This window comes from Myotis lucifugus, unplaced genomic scaffold (assembly GCF_000147115.1).
Source record: "Myotis lucifugus unplaced genomic scaffold, Myoluc2.0 scaffold_24, whole genome shotgun sequence".
NCBI classification, from domain to species: domain Eukaryota; kingdom Metazoa; phylum Chordata; class Mammalia; order Chiroptera; family Vespertilionidae; genus Myotis; species Myotis lucifugus.
In genome coordinates, this window is record NW_005871072.1 from 7,504,656 (window position 1) to 7,522,425 (window position 17,770).

At 33.4% G+C, this 17,770-nt stretch overlaps 1 protein-coding gene across 23 annotated transcripts in view; it reads left to right on the plus strand.

The window, feature by feature from the left end:
• Positions 1 to 14,332, plus strand: part of RBM26 (RNA binding motif protein 26) — an 84,358-nt gene extending 70,026 nt beyond the window's left edge. For 9 of the 23 annotated variants that reach the window (XM_023751697.1, XM_023751713.1, XM_023751717.1 and 6 more), the window contains 2 exons: positions 5,904 to 6,017; positions 7,072 to 7,314. In XM_023751697.1, coding sequence (XP_023607465.1) covers positions 5,904 to 6,017; positions 7,072 to 7,173 — 216 coding nt within the window. In that variant the 3' untranslated portion in view covers positions 7,174 to 7,314. Of the gene's footprint in view, positions 1 to 5,903; positions 6,018 to 7,071; positions 7,315 to 7,633; positions 8,806 to 9,413; positions 9,473 to 13,134 lie in introns of those variants that run through there. The other 14 variants (XM_023751710.1, XM_023751700.1, XM_023751708.1 and 11 more) reach the window with 6 other exon arrangements.
• Positions 14,333 to 17,770: the final 3,438 nt, after the last annotated feature.

Below are 17,770 nucleotides of genomic sequence, written 5' to 3' on the forward strand. Positions count from 1 at the left end.
CGAACGACCCTTTCACAGGGGTCGCCTAAGACCATCGGAAAACACATATATAATTACATATTGTTTTTGTGATTAATCACTATGCTTTAATTATGTTCAATTTGTAACAATGAAATTGGGGGTCACCACAACATGAGGAACTGTATTAAAGGGTCGTGGCATTAGGAAGGTTGAGAACCACTGCCTTAAGCCATAAAATTTCTTTAAATTTTGTAACATTCTATTTTAGAAGAGACTAGAAAATTAAGTTGAAGTTTTATCTTATACAGGCAGAGTATAGGCTAAAGAAGTGGTTTTTTAAAGATCAGGATTTCAGTAAACATTAGGCTTAGTAATTTAAAAATTAGTGTGTTTGACATGATGCTAATTTTTAATTTTGTCAAGGAAGAATGCTTAAAAAGTACAAAAGATGCATTTATCATCACCATCATTGTGTAAAATAAGGAAATTTAATACCAAAATGTAGATAAAGTCAAGATAAAGGATAGGCTTTCTCAAGAAACTTGTCAACCTTTGCTAATGTTTATTCATTTTTCTTATTTTCTGAACTCTTATTGTAGATTTATGAATGAATGTCTCTTTATGTTCTATAATCAGTAGATGCATAGTATTTCAAAGTGAAAGTACAGGAATAAGGTAATTGAGACATCTATATATATAAAAGCCTAAGCGACCGGAACGACCGGTCACTATGACATGCACTGACCACCAGGGGGCAGACGTTCAACGCAGGAGCTGCCTCCGGGTGGTCAGTGCGCGTCCACAGCTAACTTCCTCTGGCCGGCCAACCTCCCATGGTCCCTCCCCCAGGCCCTGATCAGGGCCGGCCCCCGGGTTGGGACGGGGAACCAGGGATGGGTGGTGGCAGACGTGGCCCCTTTCCCAGGGGGGCAGCGGGCCGGCTCCCTCCTCAGGGCTGGCAGCCAACCTCCTGTGCCCCATCCCTCTGCCTTGCTGGCAGGCCTTGTTCAGCCTGCCGCCCACCCGCCCGCTGTAGTGGTAGTGCGGCAGCGAGGGAAGGAGGAGGGGGAGAGGCAGGGAACCATGTGGTGGCGGGGCGCCGGTGATGGCGGTGTTGGCATCTGGTGTCCATTCCTTCCGCACCCGGCCTGGCGACCGTCGCCTCCTCTCCAGCCTGCTCCTGATTGGCCTGGCCCCAATCGGCCCTGATCACTCACCAGGCCCAGGGACCCCACCCGTGCACACATTTCGTGCACCGGGCCTCTAGTTCAAATATAACAAGTGAAAAGGGAGAAATTTTCCCTAGGAAAAAAGATAAAAATATTTTAAGGAATAATAATATAAACAGAACACTTTTAGCTTTAGTCTAAGATGGTTATGATTTGATTTAGTTAGTCAGAAGATGGTTCCTGCTGTTGTATTTTCTATTTTCCTATCACCACCCTATGTACTAAAGTTGGATAAGTACCCAAACAGGATAGAAAAACGTAGTTTCTTCTCATGACTGATTAGAATGATATTTTTGCTACTTTGAATTATTCCTATACCTCTGTAAGATACAAGGATCCAATTTTAGTAAAGGAACAGTTAAGTTCCTATTTTATAAGAATCAGTTCTAAACACAAAGAGGTGTATATCTTTTTATATCAAAAGGAAAGTGAACCTTGTTCTACGAGTGCATTTTTTCACACCCATGCCTCAAACTGTTTTTAACAGATTATCTTGTGTTTCTCTCCTTAAAGTTTTACTCTATATTTAATCATACAGTTTGGCATTGTGTGGTGTGGTAAGGTAGCATCAAAGAAATTTTTCTCTAGAGAATGGTGAGGATTTACTAATTCAAAACTTACAAAGTTACCTAGAACAATGCCTGGGGACATAGTAAACCTTCTTAATTCTGGCTATAATGTTAGCTGTTATTAATATCACTGTGGGTTTCTTTTCAGAATGAGAAATGATTGGAAACTGAATAAAGACAAGAAAGAGTAAATTACTTCAAAACTCTCATTCTTTATACCTGAAGGTAGAAATATAAAATTGGGTTCATAGAATTAGTGCAACATAAGCAGTTAGTAGTTGATGGGGCTGACTGAATAAATATTAAATTAATAGCAAGAACAATATATGTAAGTGGTTTCAATTAAGAGAAATCAAATCATGTGTATAGAAGAACCTTTGTGTATGTTTTTACTGATTTACTTAACAGTTACTAAGTACTGCCATATGATGGGCAGTGTGCTACCAGAATTAGTAAATCTGTCTAAAACTTGTTGGAAAGTGGCCATGCAGTTTGAACTCAAGAGTTAAAGGAATGAAAGAATTCTTTCCCTGTAAGTTCTAAAAAATTAGAATTTACTTTCTTTTTAAATTTGTGGCCGTTTAATGTAACTCCTGCATAAACATTGTATACTGTGGTTATTACAAACATTAATAAACTTGGTTTTAGCCTTCTTTTAAAAATGAGCTTTAATCATATGGTACGTAAGGTACGCTAGGATAGGATTGCAGCTTTAACTCTTATGACCTTAGGTCAGTTTTCCCACACTGTTTTTACAGAACACTGATTCTACAAGAGCTCCCCTAACAAAGAATTCTTTTGTCAGATAAGTTTGTGAAAAGCTGCATTTTGTATATTTTATTTAGATTCACAACCTAAATTGACTTGTAAAGGCAGAAGGTAAACACTTCTGTTTAATTTTGTTTAACCCCATTTTTTCAAAATGTTAATTATTTCCAGAACCATTTTCCAGGTAAGATATTGAACCCATCACATACTGGTAAACTACTTTCCATACTTTTTTCTTCCTCCATCATTTGTCACATCTTCAGCCTTTTTTTCCTTCTGTGTATGACTGCAAACTTTGACGATGTGCAAGAATAAATAGGCAAAGGGCTAGAGCAAGCCTATGAATAAAGTGCTTGAGCTTTTAAATATAGTTTTTCTTTACATTTCATAATGTGAAAATTAGAGAGACTTGTGAAATGAACCCCCATATACTCATCATAAACCTTTAGTTAGTACCCACTTGCAGCCCATCTTATTTTGTCTATATCTCACCCACTATAATCCTCTTTGTCTTTATTTTAGACCCACTCTCAGTCATCATATCATTTCACCTGTAAACATGTTAGTGTGTCTCTCAATGTTAGAATCTTAAAAAAATAAAACACAATACTCTTACTAGACCTAAAAAATGATTGATATTTCCTAGGCATTATTAAATACCCAGTTAAGGTTTACATTTCCCTGGTTTTCTTAAAATTTTTTTACTCATTTTATTTAAGGATCCAAAATAAGATTTATATTTTGAGATAGCTTGATTGGTATTATACCATCATAACTTATAGCTTGAAACATATTATGGGTATTGGTCCATTGTTCTCAGTTATTTATGTACTAGCCCAGTGCACGAAATTCGTGCACTTGGGGTGGGGGTTCCCCAGCCTGGCCTGTGCCCTCTCACAGTGCGGGAGCCCCGCGATGGATCTCCCCAAAGAGATAGGCCCCGCCCACCCATCTGGGGCTCCTCAATGGATTGCCCCAAAGAGGTAGGCCGGAGCCGGTGATCCTGCCTCTGTGCCACACAGAGCCGCTGGACCCTGCCTCCGTGGCTCTGCATGGAGCCGCCGGAACCCGCCTCCGTGCCACACACACAGCGTTAAGTCCCCGCCCACCCACGCACCTCGCTGCGCACGCAGCCCCGCCCACCCTTGCGCACCCACGGCGCACGCTGCCTCCTGGTGATGGATTGTTATGGCATGAGGGCATCACGGTGTGAGGGTGTGATGACCACATAGTCTTTTATTAGTATAGATTATCCCATTTTTGTGGCTAGTATACAAGTTCGTTAACAGTCCTTTTGACAGAATCCTGATGGGTTATGATAGTGTTTTTGCTTTCTGGTATGAAAAGTGTTCTGAGTTCATCTTATACATTTTCTCTTCAAGACCTGAAAGCTGGCCATTTCTCTAAGGAGCTCTGATTGTTTTTACAGAGCAAAGGTTTTTTGAAACCACAGTATAAGTACTACAGATGTTTATTACTACTGCGTACATTACAGTCACTAATTCTTTTCAGTGATCGTAGCTGGGAGTGAAAAAAATATACGTACATTCATACACACATGTACACATATACTTATACACATATTCACATATACCCTGTACAAATAAAATAAATTCAAAGCAACTACTGATATGTTCCATTTAATTCTGAACTTTAGGAGTTTTATGCACACATGCATATACACACATATATGTATACATAGAGAGGTAGGTAGGTAGGAAGAAAGAAAGAGCCTTTACTAATACTTGTAAATTAATTCTGGATTATAAGGGTTTTACTTAATCTCAGGGGTCTTCATAGCTCTATCTTCTTTTTTCATGCTGAAAACTCAACATTTCACTGACACCAGCATAATTAGTTATGTGCTCTATATGTAAGTCTGAAAATAAAAATACCACCTTTACCACAAATAATATAATTTCTGGGAATAAAAGTTTAATATTCTGAGTTCTTTTTTTCTTATAGTATACTAGAGGCCCGGTGCATGAAATTTGTGCATTCGGGGGGTCCCTCAGCCCGCTCTGCACCCTTTCACAGTCGGGGAGCCCTCGGGGGATGTCTGACTGAGTGGGCCTAAGCTGGCAGTTGAACATCCTTAGTGCTGCCACGAAGGTGGGAGAGGCTCCTGCTACCACCGCTGCGCTCGCCAGCCTTGAGCACAGTTTCTGGCTGAGCAGCGCTCCCCCTGTGGGAATGCACTGACCACCAGGGGGCAGCTCCTGCATTGAGCATCTGCCCCCTGGTGGTCGGTGCGTGTTATAGTGACTGGTTGTTCTGCCATTCAGTTGATTTGCATATTAGCCTTTTTTATATAAGATATAATAGCTACAGCCTGAAAAATTACAAATTGTTTCTGGACTTAAATCTCATATATATGTACTTTAAAATTTTTTAGTTATATGACATTGTGAGGAGGCCATGGACTAAAAACTCCTGAGCTGCATTTTATTAGACATGGAATCCTTTAGATTTGTCACAAATTTATATGTGCAGATTTAAAATTTATACCTGGGGACTTTAATGTCACACAACTCATGGTCAGATGTCATTGAACGTGTAATTGTTTCTACATTTCACATTGTACTGTACTTTGAGATTGTGCTATAAATCTTTTGTGACTATGAGTTATTTTGGTATGTTGCTTACATTGATTTATGTTAGTTCATGTTACTTTAATTTGAATCCACTATTTCCAAAGCAGCCAGTTAATGCAGCAAGTATTTAGACTTTACTATTTACTAATAAGTTTTATATGCAATTCTGGAAGCTTTGTAGAAACTACTTTATAGAAAAGTTCCATATTTTTCCTTCATTGAGATATTTATATTTTATAATAGTGATATATCAATTTGTGATCATGTGATATAATATAAAAATAATGTGATACTTTATGCATGCAAAATTATTTTAATTCTATTAAAAATTTCTAGTTTATAGTTACTATATATGTCATTTATAAGAATTAAAATGCAGAAAAATACATTTAGCCTGTTGATTCTAACTTAGACTTTGATTCAGGATCTTGAAGTACTTTGAGACTATTGCCTTAAATGGCAATTATTATATTGTAAACATATAGACATAGTTTTTCTAGTCAAATAATGGCGAGTACTGAATTAGCTCTAATCAATTGTGAGAAATTGTTCTTGTTTTCTTTTTAAAGGAATTTCCAATCCCTAGGCTAATTTTAGAAATAACCATATAAAGCAAATTATTATAAGTAGTAAATAGTTATTCAGTAAATAACCACAAGTCAAATTAATAGACAGCTGTCTTCACTGTGTTTAGGTGAGTTAATTTAAATATTAGGTGCTATAATATTTTTTCCTTCAGAAATTATTAATGTTCTATATTCCAATGTTCTTAATTATTTTAGGCTGCAGTTCATGGAGCTCGTTTCAAAGGGCAGGATCTAAAACTGGCATGGAATAAACCAATAACTAATATTTCAGCTGTTGAAACAGAAGAAGTTGAACCTGATGAAGAGGAAGTATGTTTGTTTTTTTCACTTGGTTTTGCCCTTAAATGTTCACATTTTTATATAAATTGTGATTTTATGGCTGTGATTTTTAACATAAAACTTTTATTCCTGAGCCATATTTCAGGCAGGGGATATCAGATAAATGCAGACAACTTTAAATTTTCTGGATTAATGAAATCTGTGGATTGCTAATCCAAAAAGAATATATGCAAACACACACACACACACACACACACACTCACTCAGTTTTCATTTATTCTTAAAAGAATAATTATTTGTTAGATTTTTTATCCATAGGAAATCTTGTAATATTTCAAGTTTTAAAGTATATATTCTCAATTGCTTTATTAACATTTCAGGTACTTTTTATTTTAATTCATATTGTTTTAGTTCATTAGAATGAATGCCTGGTATATGGTAGATACTGTGATAGGCATAAAAATGAATAAGACACGGTCCCTATCATCAAGGAGCTTATAAACTGGAAAGGGGGTGGTGCTGACAGACACATAAGAAACAAATTATAATAAAAGGCAGACTGATATGCTGAATAAAGATTTGAACAATATGCTGTTGGAATCCAAAGGAAGGAGTGATTATTTCTGTCCATAAGAATCTTGAAGGAGTTGGTGACCTTGGAACTGAACCCTAAGTGATAATAAAACTTTCCATAAACCAAGAGCTTGGACGAGGAATATAGTTGAGAGGCATATTTGAGCAGAGGGATAATTGTAGAGATTACATTTTTCTTGGGTAACAGCAGTTAGTCTGAGACTTGTGAGCATAAAGACCAGTGAGCCCTTTGAACAACCCCAGACTTAGAAATAAGCAACTCTATTTGTTTAATCATGAAATAAGCTGTAGGAGAGAGTTGAGGAAGTTAAAAAATAAAGATAAGGTAGGGACACTAAACAAACACATGTTTTATCTCTGTTAGCTTATCAGTGTCACTTCATTTTGTTTGAAGAGCATTCAAGGCTGTTAACACATATCCATAGTCAAATGCAAGAATAAATTGTGTGTTTTGAAACTCATATACATGATTTGTCATTTTATATTTTAGATTATACCTTTGTCCTTCCATGAGTTTGAATTGAATGGGGAGAAAAGCAGGAGAGCTCCTGGTATTAGGTATTTTGAAAAGCAGTCTGAGAAGCTTTTATGAAAGGAATGGAGAAAAGGAATGCTATAAAGAAAATGTTTGTTTACGTACAGTAGAAAATCTGGATAGACTTTTATACAACTTATTGGTTGATTTAGTGTCCAGCATTAGGGTAAGTCAGAGAAGACTTACTGATGTTTTCTTAAAAAAAAAAAAAAAGATAATAAACAATGTTTTGTAGGTATAGAGAAGATAGCATTATTTGGTAAAGAGAGGCAGGAGAAACGGCATGTATAAAGGCTTACTTTGATAATTCTTTAGTGCCTGTTTGATGCAAGCAATAGAATAGATACTGTAGAGAAACCATTGAGTCAGTAAAGGTTGCTTTTTATTTCTTGAATGTCCTAGCTATAGCAATACCTTTTGTATTCGACTCTGTTGAGAGAAATCAGTATTTAAAAGTGTCACCTTTTTTCTTTTCTTTTTTTTTTGGGTAAATTCCTAAATGCATTTTAACCTAAAGTTTCAGGAAGAGTCTATGGTGGATGACTCATTACTTCAAGATGATGATGAAGAAGAAGAGGACAATGAATCTCGTTCTTGGAGAAGATGATTTGACTGATCATTGATCTGCACATGCTAGAACTCTACCTGTGTTTCATTAGTATTATCTAATGTACTTTTACATATTTGTAAAAACAATTTTTGGTAAATGTGATGAAGATGGATTTCACAAATAGAAGAAAAGAAAACTACCTTCTGATCCTGTATTTTGAAAGATTGATGTTTGCATTTTATTTCAGTAAACAATTGCTAAAGACATCACACTAGAAACATGCAATGTTTTTATTACATACTTCTACTGAACAATACAGAATTCTTCGGGTTCTTTGTAATTTAATGAATAGGTCTGAAAACTTATGACCAATACTTGTAATAATTTAGAGAAATTTGTTTTACTCCAAATAAGGAATGAATTTGCATTTAAAATCTTAATGAATGTTTTCAAAAATGAATAGATAACATAGTACTCTAACTAAAGTCTCCAAGTATGTATTCATAATATTACATAGTAGTATGCTTAGGCTTTACTATGTATTAGCCTTTTGTTGGACTTGTGTATGTATTTTACCATATGGGTTTCAATGATAATGGTGTATGACTGCTTTGCATATGACTCTCCTTATGCATTCAGATGTTTAAAATAAAGTGGAATGGTCTTTTAAAAAGAAAAGAAAAGAAAAAAAAAAGCAATGACAAAAAAACAACAACACACAACCAAGACGATGTTCTTTGATTTAAAAAAAAAAAAAAAAGATAAAAAGAAAGGAAAAAAAAAGTTAAAATAGACCATTCCTGATGGTGATCTACCCTTTCCCCCAATTATCACAAAAGGAGCTATAATCACTAACTTATTCTTAGTAATAATGGTTACTGATACCTTTATAATAATGTACAATCCAATGTTTAAAATTTATACCACTTCAGTTTGGTTTGATCCTATAAATTTTCAACAGATGTCTTAAAATTTAAAAGCAGGCTGATTAGTTTGGAACCAGACTTCAAGTAGAGCTAACATTTGGTGAATAAGAAAACCATCACATTACATTTTGGATGTATGAAAGAAAACTTGACCATTTGAAGATGTATGAATAAAGAAATGTACTATAGATACTACTTTAGGAAAACAGTTTGGTAAGTGTTTCAGTCTGATATTTTAAGTGTGCGTTTCCTATATTTGTATAAAAATACTTGACATTTACAACATTGTGATTTTTAAGTGGATTTCTCTGGCAAGTGAACGTGATCACTTAAAGTTGATACAGAATATAAATGCATTCTTTGTAGTATAAAGGGGTGGGAGGATACATAATTATATTTTTAAATTCATCATTTTGTTTACAAGTATTTCTGCCCCTCCTGAGATTATAGTGATTATATTAAAAGTCACATCAAAAACATAACTTTCTTTCCATACTCTGGTCCTCACAATCACAAACTGTAATTCCACCACCCACACTCTTCTACCAGTGGAGTGACTAGTGGATTTTTTCCATACTTAGGGTTAAAGTTATATAATGTTCTTGATGGTAATACTATTTCATAGGAATGTTTTGACTTGCAATTAGTGCATATGTTTATATTTAAAATTTCAAAGTCAGATTTCTTTTGTCCAAATAGTGACTTTACTCAAAAACTTCTTCACTATCGTTAGATCTAAGATAGATTTTTGTGTAGTCTCTTCTATGTTGACTATATACTATTCTGATTTGTTAGGTAAGTTTGTTTTCTTTTCTTTTTAGTAGTCGTGAAAGTTGCCAAATTGGCAGAGGCTCACGTTTCTTCTTTTTACACCAAACAGGTATTATAAAGAAAAAAAAATATTTCAAAGGCCAGTTAAATCTCCATGCTGATTTTTGGCTTTATAATTTGATTAGTAAATTTTAGCCTGATATTTTTAAAATTACTGTAAAATCCCTTATTATGTAACTGAAATTACCTATTATTTAAATTCACAAATAGGTAATTACTCTTCCTAGTTTTACATTCTCTAGTAACCTAAAATTAAAATGTTTTAAGCCATTTTGCTGTGAATGAATCAGAAGACAAGTATATATCAGTTTGGTCCAGAAGTATGGGGATTAAATATTAGCAACATTCATTAGATTCACAATTATATTTTTAGCAATGATTTTAATTGTAAATATTACTTAGATTTTCATTGCTATTGAGTTTTTAAAATTAATATGTTTATAAGTTCTAGTAGTCTACATGTACTTTCATCTATTCTCATTCAAAACTTAAGCTATCCCTTTAAATCAGCTGTTAAATTTCCATTTTACAGATAAGGAAATTTGGGATAATAGAGATGGAATGACTTGTCCAAACACTGCTAGTCATGGAAAGGCTAGAATTGAATGCACTCATTCTGATTTCAGTGCCAGCTATAGTTTTTTAAAAACTATATTGCTACCTCCTTTCTAATTGATTGAGCATGAAATCGTGTGCAATAAATGTGTAGTTCTTGCACAATATTAGTGGACTTCTTGGTCATTAGCCAGTTCATAACTTTACTCTCCCTTTTAATACAGCGCTTTGTTCATATCTCTGTTACAAGTACTTATATTGCAATATAATTTATCTGGTTTATATGTCTGTCTTCCCCATTAGATTACAAGCTCCTCTAGGAAGGGGACCATGTCTTATTCATCTTTTTATCTCTAGTGATTATCACAAAGCCTGGCTCATAGTGGGCACTAAGATGTTTGTTGGATGAATTAATGAATGAATGCACATTTGAATCTCCAATAATGGAGTGACAATTACCTCCCTTGTCAATTCTTATCAATTTTTCAAAAATATCTCTTGAAGCTCTTCTCAGTCATTGGGACCGTTTTGCTAAAAATTGCTACAGTTAGGTATTGCACCACTGGGGTTACAAATGCTGATGGAGGAATACACAGGTAGTCTGTGGAATTTCCATAAACTAAGCCATTAATATTTTTAGAGAGTTAAATGTTGTAGTCAGTTTCAGAAGTAAAATGGCCTTTTGGTTTCTATTAGAATGTAAGAATAGAAATGGCAAGGGTCACTAATCTAGTCCATCCCACTGTTTTTTATATCTAGTCCATTCCCTAGTTTAGAGTACTGGAAAAGGGTTAAGAGATTTAGCTTTTGGTCCCAGCTCTATAACTCACTCTGTGGCCTTAGATAAGTCTCTTAACTTATCCAGGGCAGTTTCCTTGTCTGTAAAATGAAAGTGGTTGGACTAGATGATCTCTAAGTTTCCTTTCACATTTATAGCTTCCCTGGTGTATATTAGCGTTTAATCTAAAACAATTTAATATATCTATACCAATTCTACATACTTGTTGCTACTATTTCTGTCTTGTCAATTGAAACAATTTCAATTTGGTTATGATAATTCATATTATGTGTCTTAGTACAGTTTTATATATAGTATTCTCAAATGCTTGCCTTTGCTGGCACAAATTTCATTTAGCCTATGAAGTATGGATTAACTTCTGTATTCACTAGCACTTTTCCTTTCTGCTTATAACTCTTCCATTCACTTCTGAATTCAAAGTTTAAAACTCTTTCCTATTATAATATGCTACCTAAAACTTGAAACACATTTTTAAATACAGTTCTCTTATTAAGTATAGATCTGGGCTGAATTGGGAGTGAAAAAAGGATTGAGAATAATGTAGTTAACTACTGCTTACAGGAAAAAAATTAAGGAAAATTATGTATTATTGGATAAAAGATTGATTAGGATTACTTCAAGGGATGGTTGAATTGTCATTTTACATATTCAGTATTTTCTGTCTCAACCTAAGCAGTGTTGTTTTAAATGTTATTGGATAATTGTAACATTTTAAAATTTAATTTTAGTATTTAACCAATGCCCAAGCATTTATTGAAATCATGTTGTAGGAATGGGAGAGTATTGCATAGTGCTTGTTTTATTGCAATATGATCAAATGTATCAATTAGTAGTTTACTATGAAGACAAGATTTCACTGTGTTAGCTGATTATCTGTAGAAAGAATGGCTGAGTTTAATTGAAGGAAATTTCCTGTTACTAGAACTGTTTTATGAAGAGTGTATTTCCAATCTTAATTGGAACACTAATCATTGACTCTAAAGGTTATATAGAAAGGAAGCAGATAGTTGCTTGTTTGGTTATGTTAAAATACCAATGGTTATCTTACAGTATTATCAAACCTTATCATCTATATTTTCATTTTCCCCTTACCTACAATGTGAACTAATTATAGAAAATTATTTTTACTTCTTCTAGAATTTATATAAAAATTTAAGCTTTTTTTTTTAAATCCCTTACAAAAATATTTTAGCCTTTTAAAACAAAAAATATCCTGCATGAAATTCTGGGTAATTAAGTAATTTCACTTTTTGGTCTTTCAGGGTTTTTCTTACTCTTCTAAAACCCTATAAATTAAAAGTGGAAATTTAACCTAGTATTAAATCATGAGTGTATAACATTTGTCAGGCAGAAAGAAAAATGTCCTTTTCCCAGACTCAGGAACTACCTTTTTCTTGTTAACTTCTTGAACTGGCTAGTTGCTCTAAGGTATGTACGCAGGCTTTTAGAGAAGAGTAATTTTCTCTCTCTCTCTGATTATTATATACCTGTCAGATGACAGCAGATAATTTCCAAAATAGCTACCTAAAAGTTCTCAAACAAATTTTGGTGAACATGACCGCCATGCTCAGTAATTTCTAATGAAAACATTGTTTAGTTGAAAAATGTCTAATTTGGTAAATTTTCTTTCAGTTTATAAGTATTATGTTATTCATTACTTAGTGTAATTGAAAGCATTTTTTACTTTACTTTTCTGGAATCAGTTTATTATAGTTGTTCCTATCCCTGTTTCCTTGTTACTTCATTTCATCTACCTACTCATCTCCCCATCATACAAATTAGCCTTCTTGTGTATACCAAGCACTGCCTCATTTTGATGTGTTCCTTTTATTTATTTTTGTTAATCATTGTGCTTAGTATAGAATTTTATGTCATATAGTGTGACTAAAGAATGACATGATTATCATGTGGAGTTTAAGGTAATTAGATGTACCCTGCTACTACTTTGAAATTTTGGGGAAACTTAAGATAATTGTTTTTGCTTTCATTTTTATTTGTAATACCTTGGAATTTGCTCATGATTTTTTCAAATTACTTTGCCTACCGATACCTCTATAAAATTTGCTATCTGGTCAGTTACTACATTTCCTAACCATAATTTTTAGATGATAGACGTGTTGTAGAGCTGTGATCTTTGCAGCTTAATGTTTTAAGGAAGCATAATGCACCTCAGAGGTTTCATTAAAAAATCAAGCTGATTTTTAAAATAGATCTGTCTACAACTTTGATTTTGATCCTTTCTCAAGTAGACCTTTTTTTAAGTTTAGAAAAATTGGAGATCAATTTATGGTGTGATTCAATGTTTAGATTCATTTATGATTTTCAGAGTTTTTTTTAATAGTCTTCTCTTTTTCCAGCAGAGAGAGATCATCATTGCCTGAATTTAGCTTTGTGACTACAACAGCAAGATCTGTTCCTGTCTGGAGACGACTGTTATAATAACTCTATTATTTTATGTTTGCCTTTTATCAATTTGAATAGATGTTTACATGTACTATAATTAGCATTTTATCTTTACAGTTCTCTAAGGGTACATTTGAGTCCAGAAGTATATCTGAGTGTGTGCTTTGTCTGACCTTATTCTTAAATGTTTTCTCCCCTTTACTTCCTTTTTTTTTTACACCATAAGAAGACAAAAGACCTCTTGGTTTCCTAGTATGGCAAAAGTTCAGTCTCAGTCAACTTCAGAATTGTGTCTAGGAAATCTATAAAGCCATGATGCTGTGTTAATTAACACGAACAATTTAGAATGAAGAAAATGATTGAAAATTTAAGCATGGGTATACTTTTAAATTTTCTGGGTTTTAAAAGGTTATATTTCTGGGGTTAGAATAGTCAGTTAAATATTTTGGACAGATGGTAAAATACTTTTTTTTACACACACTTGCCTATTTCTTCTAAATATATTTACTCAAGTTGTTCCCAAGACCACTTATCTGAATAATTTTAAAGTCCTTAGCTCTTTAAAACCAACAAGGAGACTATTTTTCTTTCTTTTCAAGTATTGCAGGATGATGACCTGTGGAGTATAAATATTGAAAAATATCTATTAAATGTCTAGTTTACAAGTTTTTCCATATTTTCCTCACAGTCAAGACATCAAAGACAATCTTGAAAGCAAGGGGAAAGAATATTGTGTGTCTTACATTGTTAAAGACACTATAATTTTCCTATTTTAAAAGGCATATGCCCATATTATTAGTAAGCAATTATTAATATTACTAGTGTTAATAATATGGCATAGAATTATTTATAGAACATGATTTAATTTAACCCAGGTATTTACCAAAAACACTCCTTTTATAATGGGTGCCATTAAAAAAGTTTTCAAAATCAGTTTTTGAATATTTCTTCAAATTCTCATGAGACATTTGAGAAAGAAGTTATTCTTGGTACAAACTCTTTATTAGGAAAGTCCAAACTACACTTGATTCTGTTCACCCTTGTCCATGCTATATTTTCACTTTTTTTTGCGTGCAAAGTTGACTATTCTGTAAACACTTTATTGAGTGTGCATTGCCTCTGTCTTCATGAAAAATAAAAAGAATGAACACATTTATCATAATGTAAATGATCTATTTTGATCCACATTAGTTGGAGACAGCATGATTAATATGAGGCTTGGTTTGAAGGAAAAGTACAGACTTTGGAAGGTATTCAAACATAATTATGACCTACTAGTATACAAGGCCTTTTTAAAATTAAACTTTAGTTTTAATTTGCAAACTATCATATAGCGAGTTTGTAAATATTTTTTCAGATTAATTCAGTATTTTTTCAAGGAAAGATGCTCTGCCCATCTAATAGTGGTTTCCGTGCTAGGTTAGAAACCTAAAGAACGTTTTCTGAGACCATATTTGCTGTTAACAGTTCTAGTTGGTTAATGGATGTGGACCACATACTACTGCCCTCAACTTTATTTTGTCATCTTCCTGTTTTTCCCTTGCCTTAAAAACAAAATAAAGCAAAACAAAATGAACTACCATTTGAATCAGAGTCAAGGTGATTTGATTCTCATTAAGATCATTGCGCTTTTTGGAAATTGCTGTGAGATCCAGTAGATCAGTTAAGTAGTTAAATTCCCATATGTTGATTGATTAAAGAAGGATTTTTATTTCATTTTCCTGAATAAGATTCTCATGAAGCTATGTGTAGATAACTGTACAGAATCACTTGTGTAATTGAATGATGCAGTTTACCGCTGCATGATTGCATTATGGAAACCTTTTTTATATCTATATTTTTAATATACTTGGATTTTACACTATTAGCTGTTCTAGTCATGCTATATTTGTTTTTTAAAATAGAGTTTATAAATATTTATCTCAAAATACAAATTGATTGAATATTTTGGTCTTGTTTACAAGATAAATAAGTGATGCAGCCCCAAAGTGTCTTAGGAAAAAGTCATTGGTGCTATAAAACCTTTCAATATCATTTTTGAATCTGTTGTTTGGACTGCTAGGCTTTCATCTATGATTGCTTTTGACTTATTTTCTTCTAACAGCATAAGTAGAAAAGTGGTCTGTGGTGAATAAAGAGCCCAGTCCATTAGAAAATACCCCATAATTTAAAGATAAGCAGAATGACGTACTTATTTTTGCCCAGCTTCCCCAAAAGAAATTGCTTCTTCAGCTTATCATTGGCTCTTTTGATGGGAGGAACTGTGTTAACCTGGCCAGAATTAAAAAATGAAACATTCAGCATGGCTCAGTTTTCCTATATTTCAAATAGAAAACTTTTCTAGTCTGAAAATATGGTGTAATCCTGCTCTGCTTTAAATTCCCATTTGTCTTTCTTTTACTCAACAGGAGGCAGGGTAATTCTTAAATATTTATAGAACATTTGATGAGTTGGAAAGAGATGTATTATTTACATTGTACAAGTTTTGTGTTAATGTGTAGATTGTTTTCTCCATCTACAAAACTTTATTCCAGCACCTTAGTGAATGTTCTTAAGATACAATTTTTTAAGTATCAGCAAAGCATTCGTAGGTGTTTATTTTTTATTCTTAGAATCCTGAACCTGTTCTGGGTGTGATAGAACATGTCTGGCACAAGATTTCCTTTAATAAGTGGTTTAATTTAACTCAACTTCTGTGGATTGTTGAACTTAAAACACCAAAGGAATCTTTTCTTGTCTGGAGACTGGATTGTTCCAGTTTTTAATACCTGTGCCCATAAGTATCCATTTCATGAATGCGTGTTGGCATGGGGAAAAATTCCCTGCTCTTTGAGTGGAGCGAAAGAAATTGGTTAAGCTGTAGCAGCTTTTTTTTAATTTAAGTATGAAAACTTGAACTTGAAAAAAGTAAAACTTGAACTAGAAAATTCTTGTATGCTTAGAATGTTTATAGTATTACATGTTTATGTGGGGTTGTCAAACATTTTTATTTATAGTTGAATTATGTTTTGTTAAATATCCATAATGTTTATTATTTTTATATTTTGAAAAAATTTTAAATAAAATAGTCTTACTTAAAAGCAGTTGTTAACTTTTTAAAATTGTCCTTCATGTTGCATCAATAGAAAGAAAAATGTGCAGCCCTCAGGCATTGCACAATTGAGAATTCTGGAAATGTTTAAATAAAGAAATGGCTTCACATTGCCTCTTTCCCTCTTTGCCCTCCATTCTCACTTTAAATTGTTCTAAGTCACCTTTGGTACCAATCTGTTTTTTGGCCTAATGGCTTTTTTTTCTCATACATATACAAATCTTATATACTCTTATTCTCCCTAATTCCTGCCTCTACTGCCAGAAATTAGCTCTTTATTCCATTTGGGGACCAAAACAAGCATGAAAATATGTCAAAGGACTGCCATAGATTCTAAAGTGGAATTTGATGTAAAGTACTTACATTGTCAACCTTTGCAAGTTCGTAGAACTTACATAATTTTCAGTTTTCATTTGAAACATTTCTCCTGATTTAATTTACTTTTCCAGCATTCAGCATATTCATTTTATATTTTATTTTATCAAGTGATAAAATATGTTTTCATTACAGATATACCTTCTGTCATCTATAATCTGGGTTAAAAAAGCTTGATAATAAACTTTTCCACTAGTGGCACTGCTTTTATGAGAATACATTGTCTCCAAGTGCATATGTCTTGATAAAAATCTAGTTAGATCTAGTTGTGAAATAGGAGAGAACTTTGGGTAATAATGACACACTTGATAAAGTTATTTAAAATAATTATATATTTTACATTTAAATAATTATATATAGCCAGCCCCCATGGAATATTTGCAGATTGAGCATGTTGTCAGCTTTCACTTAACCTGAAAAATGTTTCGGTATAATGTATGAATGCATTTGGTCTTTTAAAATCCTTTTTCAAAATCACACATATGTTACAACTAGACATTGAAAATAAAAAGACAAAGGTAGGATGATAGAAAGCCTCTCATCTATAAATGATCACTAGACATTTTTAAGTGGGGTTATATAATATATATTATTCTGTTGTCTTTTCATTTATAACAGATTCATACCATTTTCAAAGCTCCTCCATTTGTAGATGAATCATAATGTATTGGATCAATCCTCATTTGGGGCACTTAAGGCCTACCCATTTTTTAATTTTTTTTTTTAAATATATTTTATTGATTTTTTACAGAGAGGAAGGGAGAGAGATAGAGAGTTAGAAACATCGATGAGAGAGAAACATCGATCAGCTGCCTTCTGCACATCTCCTACTGGGGATGTGCCCGCAACCCAGGTACATGCCCTTGACCGGAATCGAACCTGGGACCCTTCAGTCCGCAGGCCGATGCTCTATCCACTGAGCCAAACCGGTTTCGGCCCATTTTTTAATTTTAATATAAATGGTGCTGTATCCCTGAACATCTTTGATTATTCTTTCAAGATATATTCTCAGAACTGCTGGGTCAAAGTACACTTGTTTTTAAAATCTGTGATGCATTTTGAATTTGATCTTTTACAAAGCACATTAAGTATAAACACCTAGCTTTGGAGAACAGCATAAATTA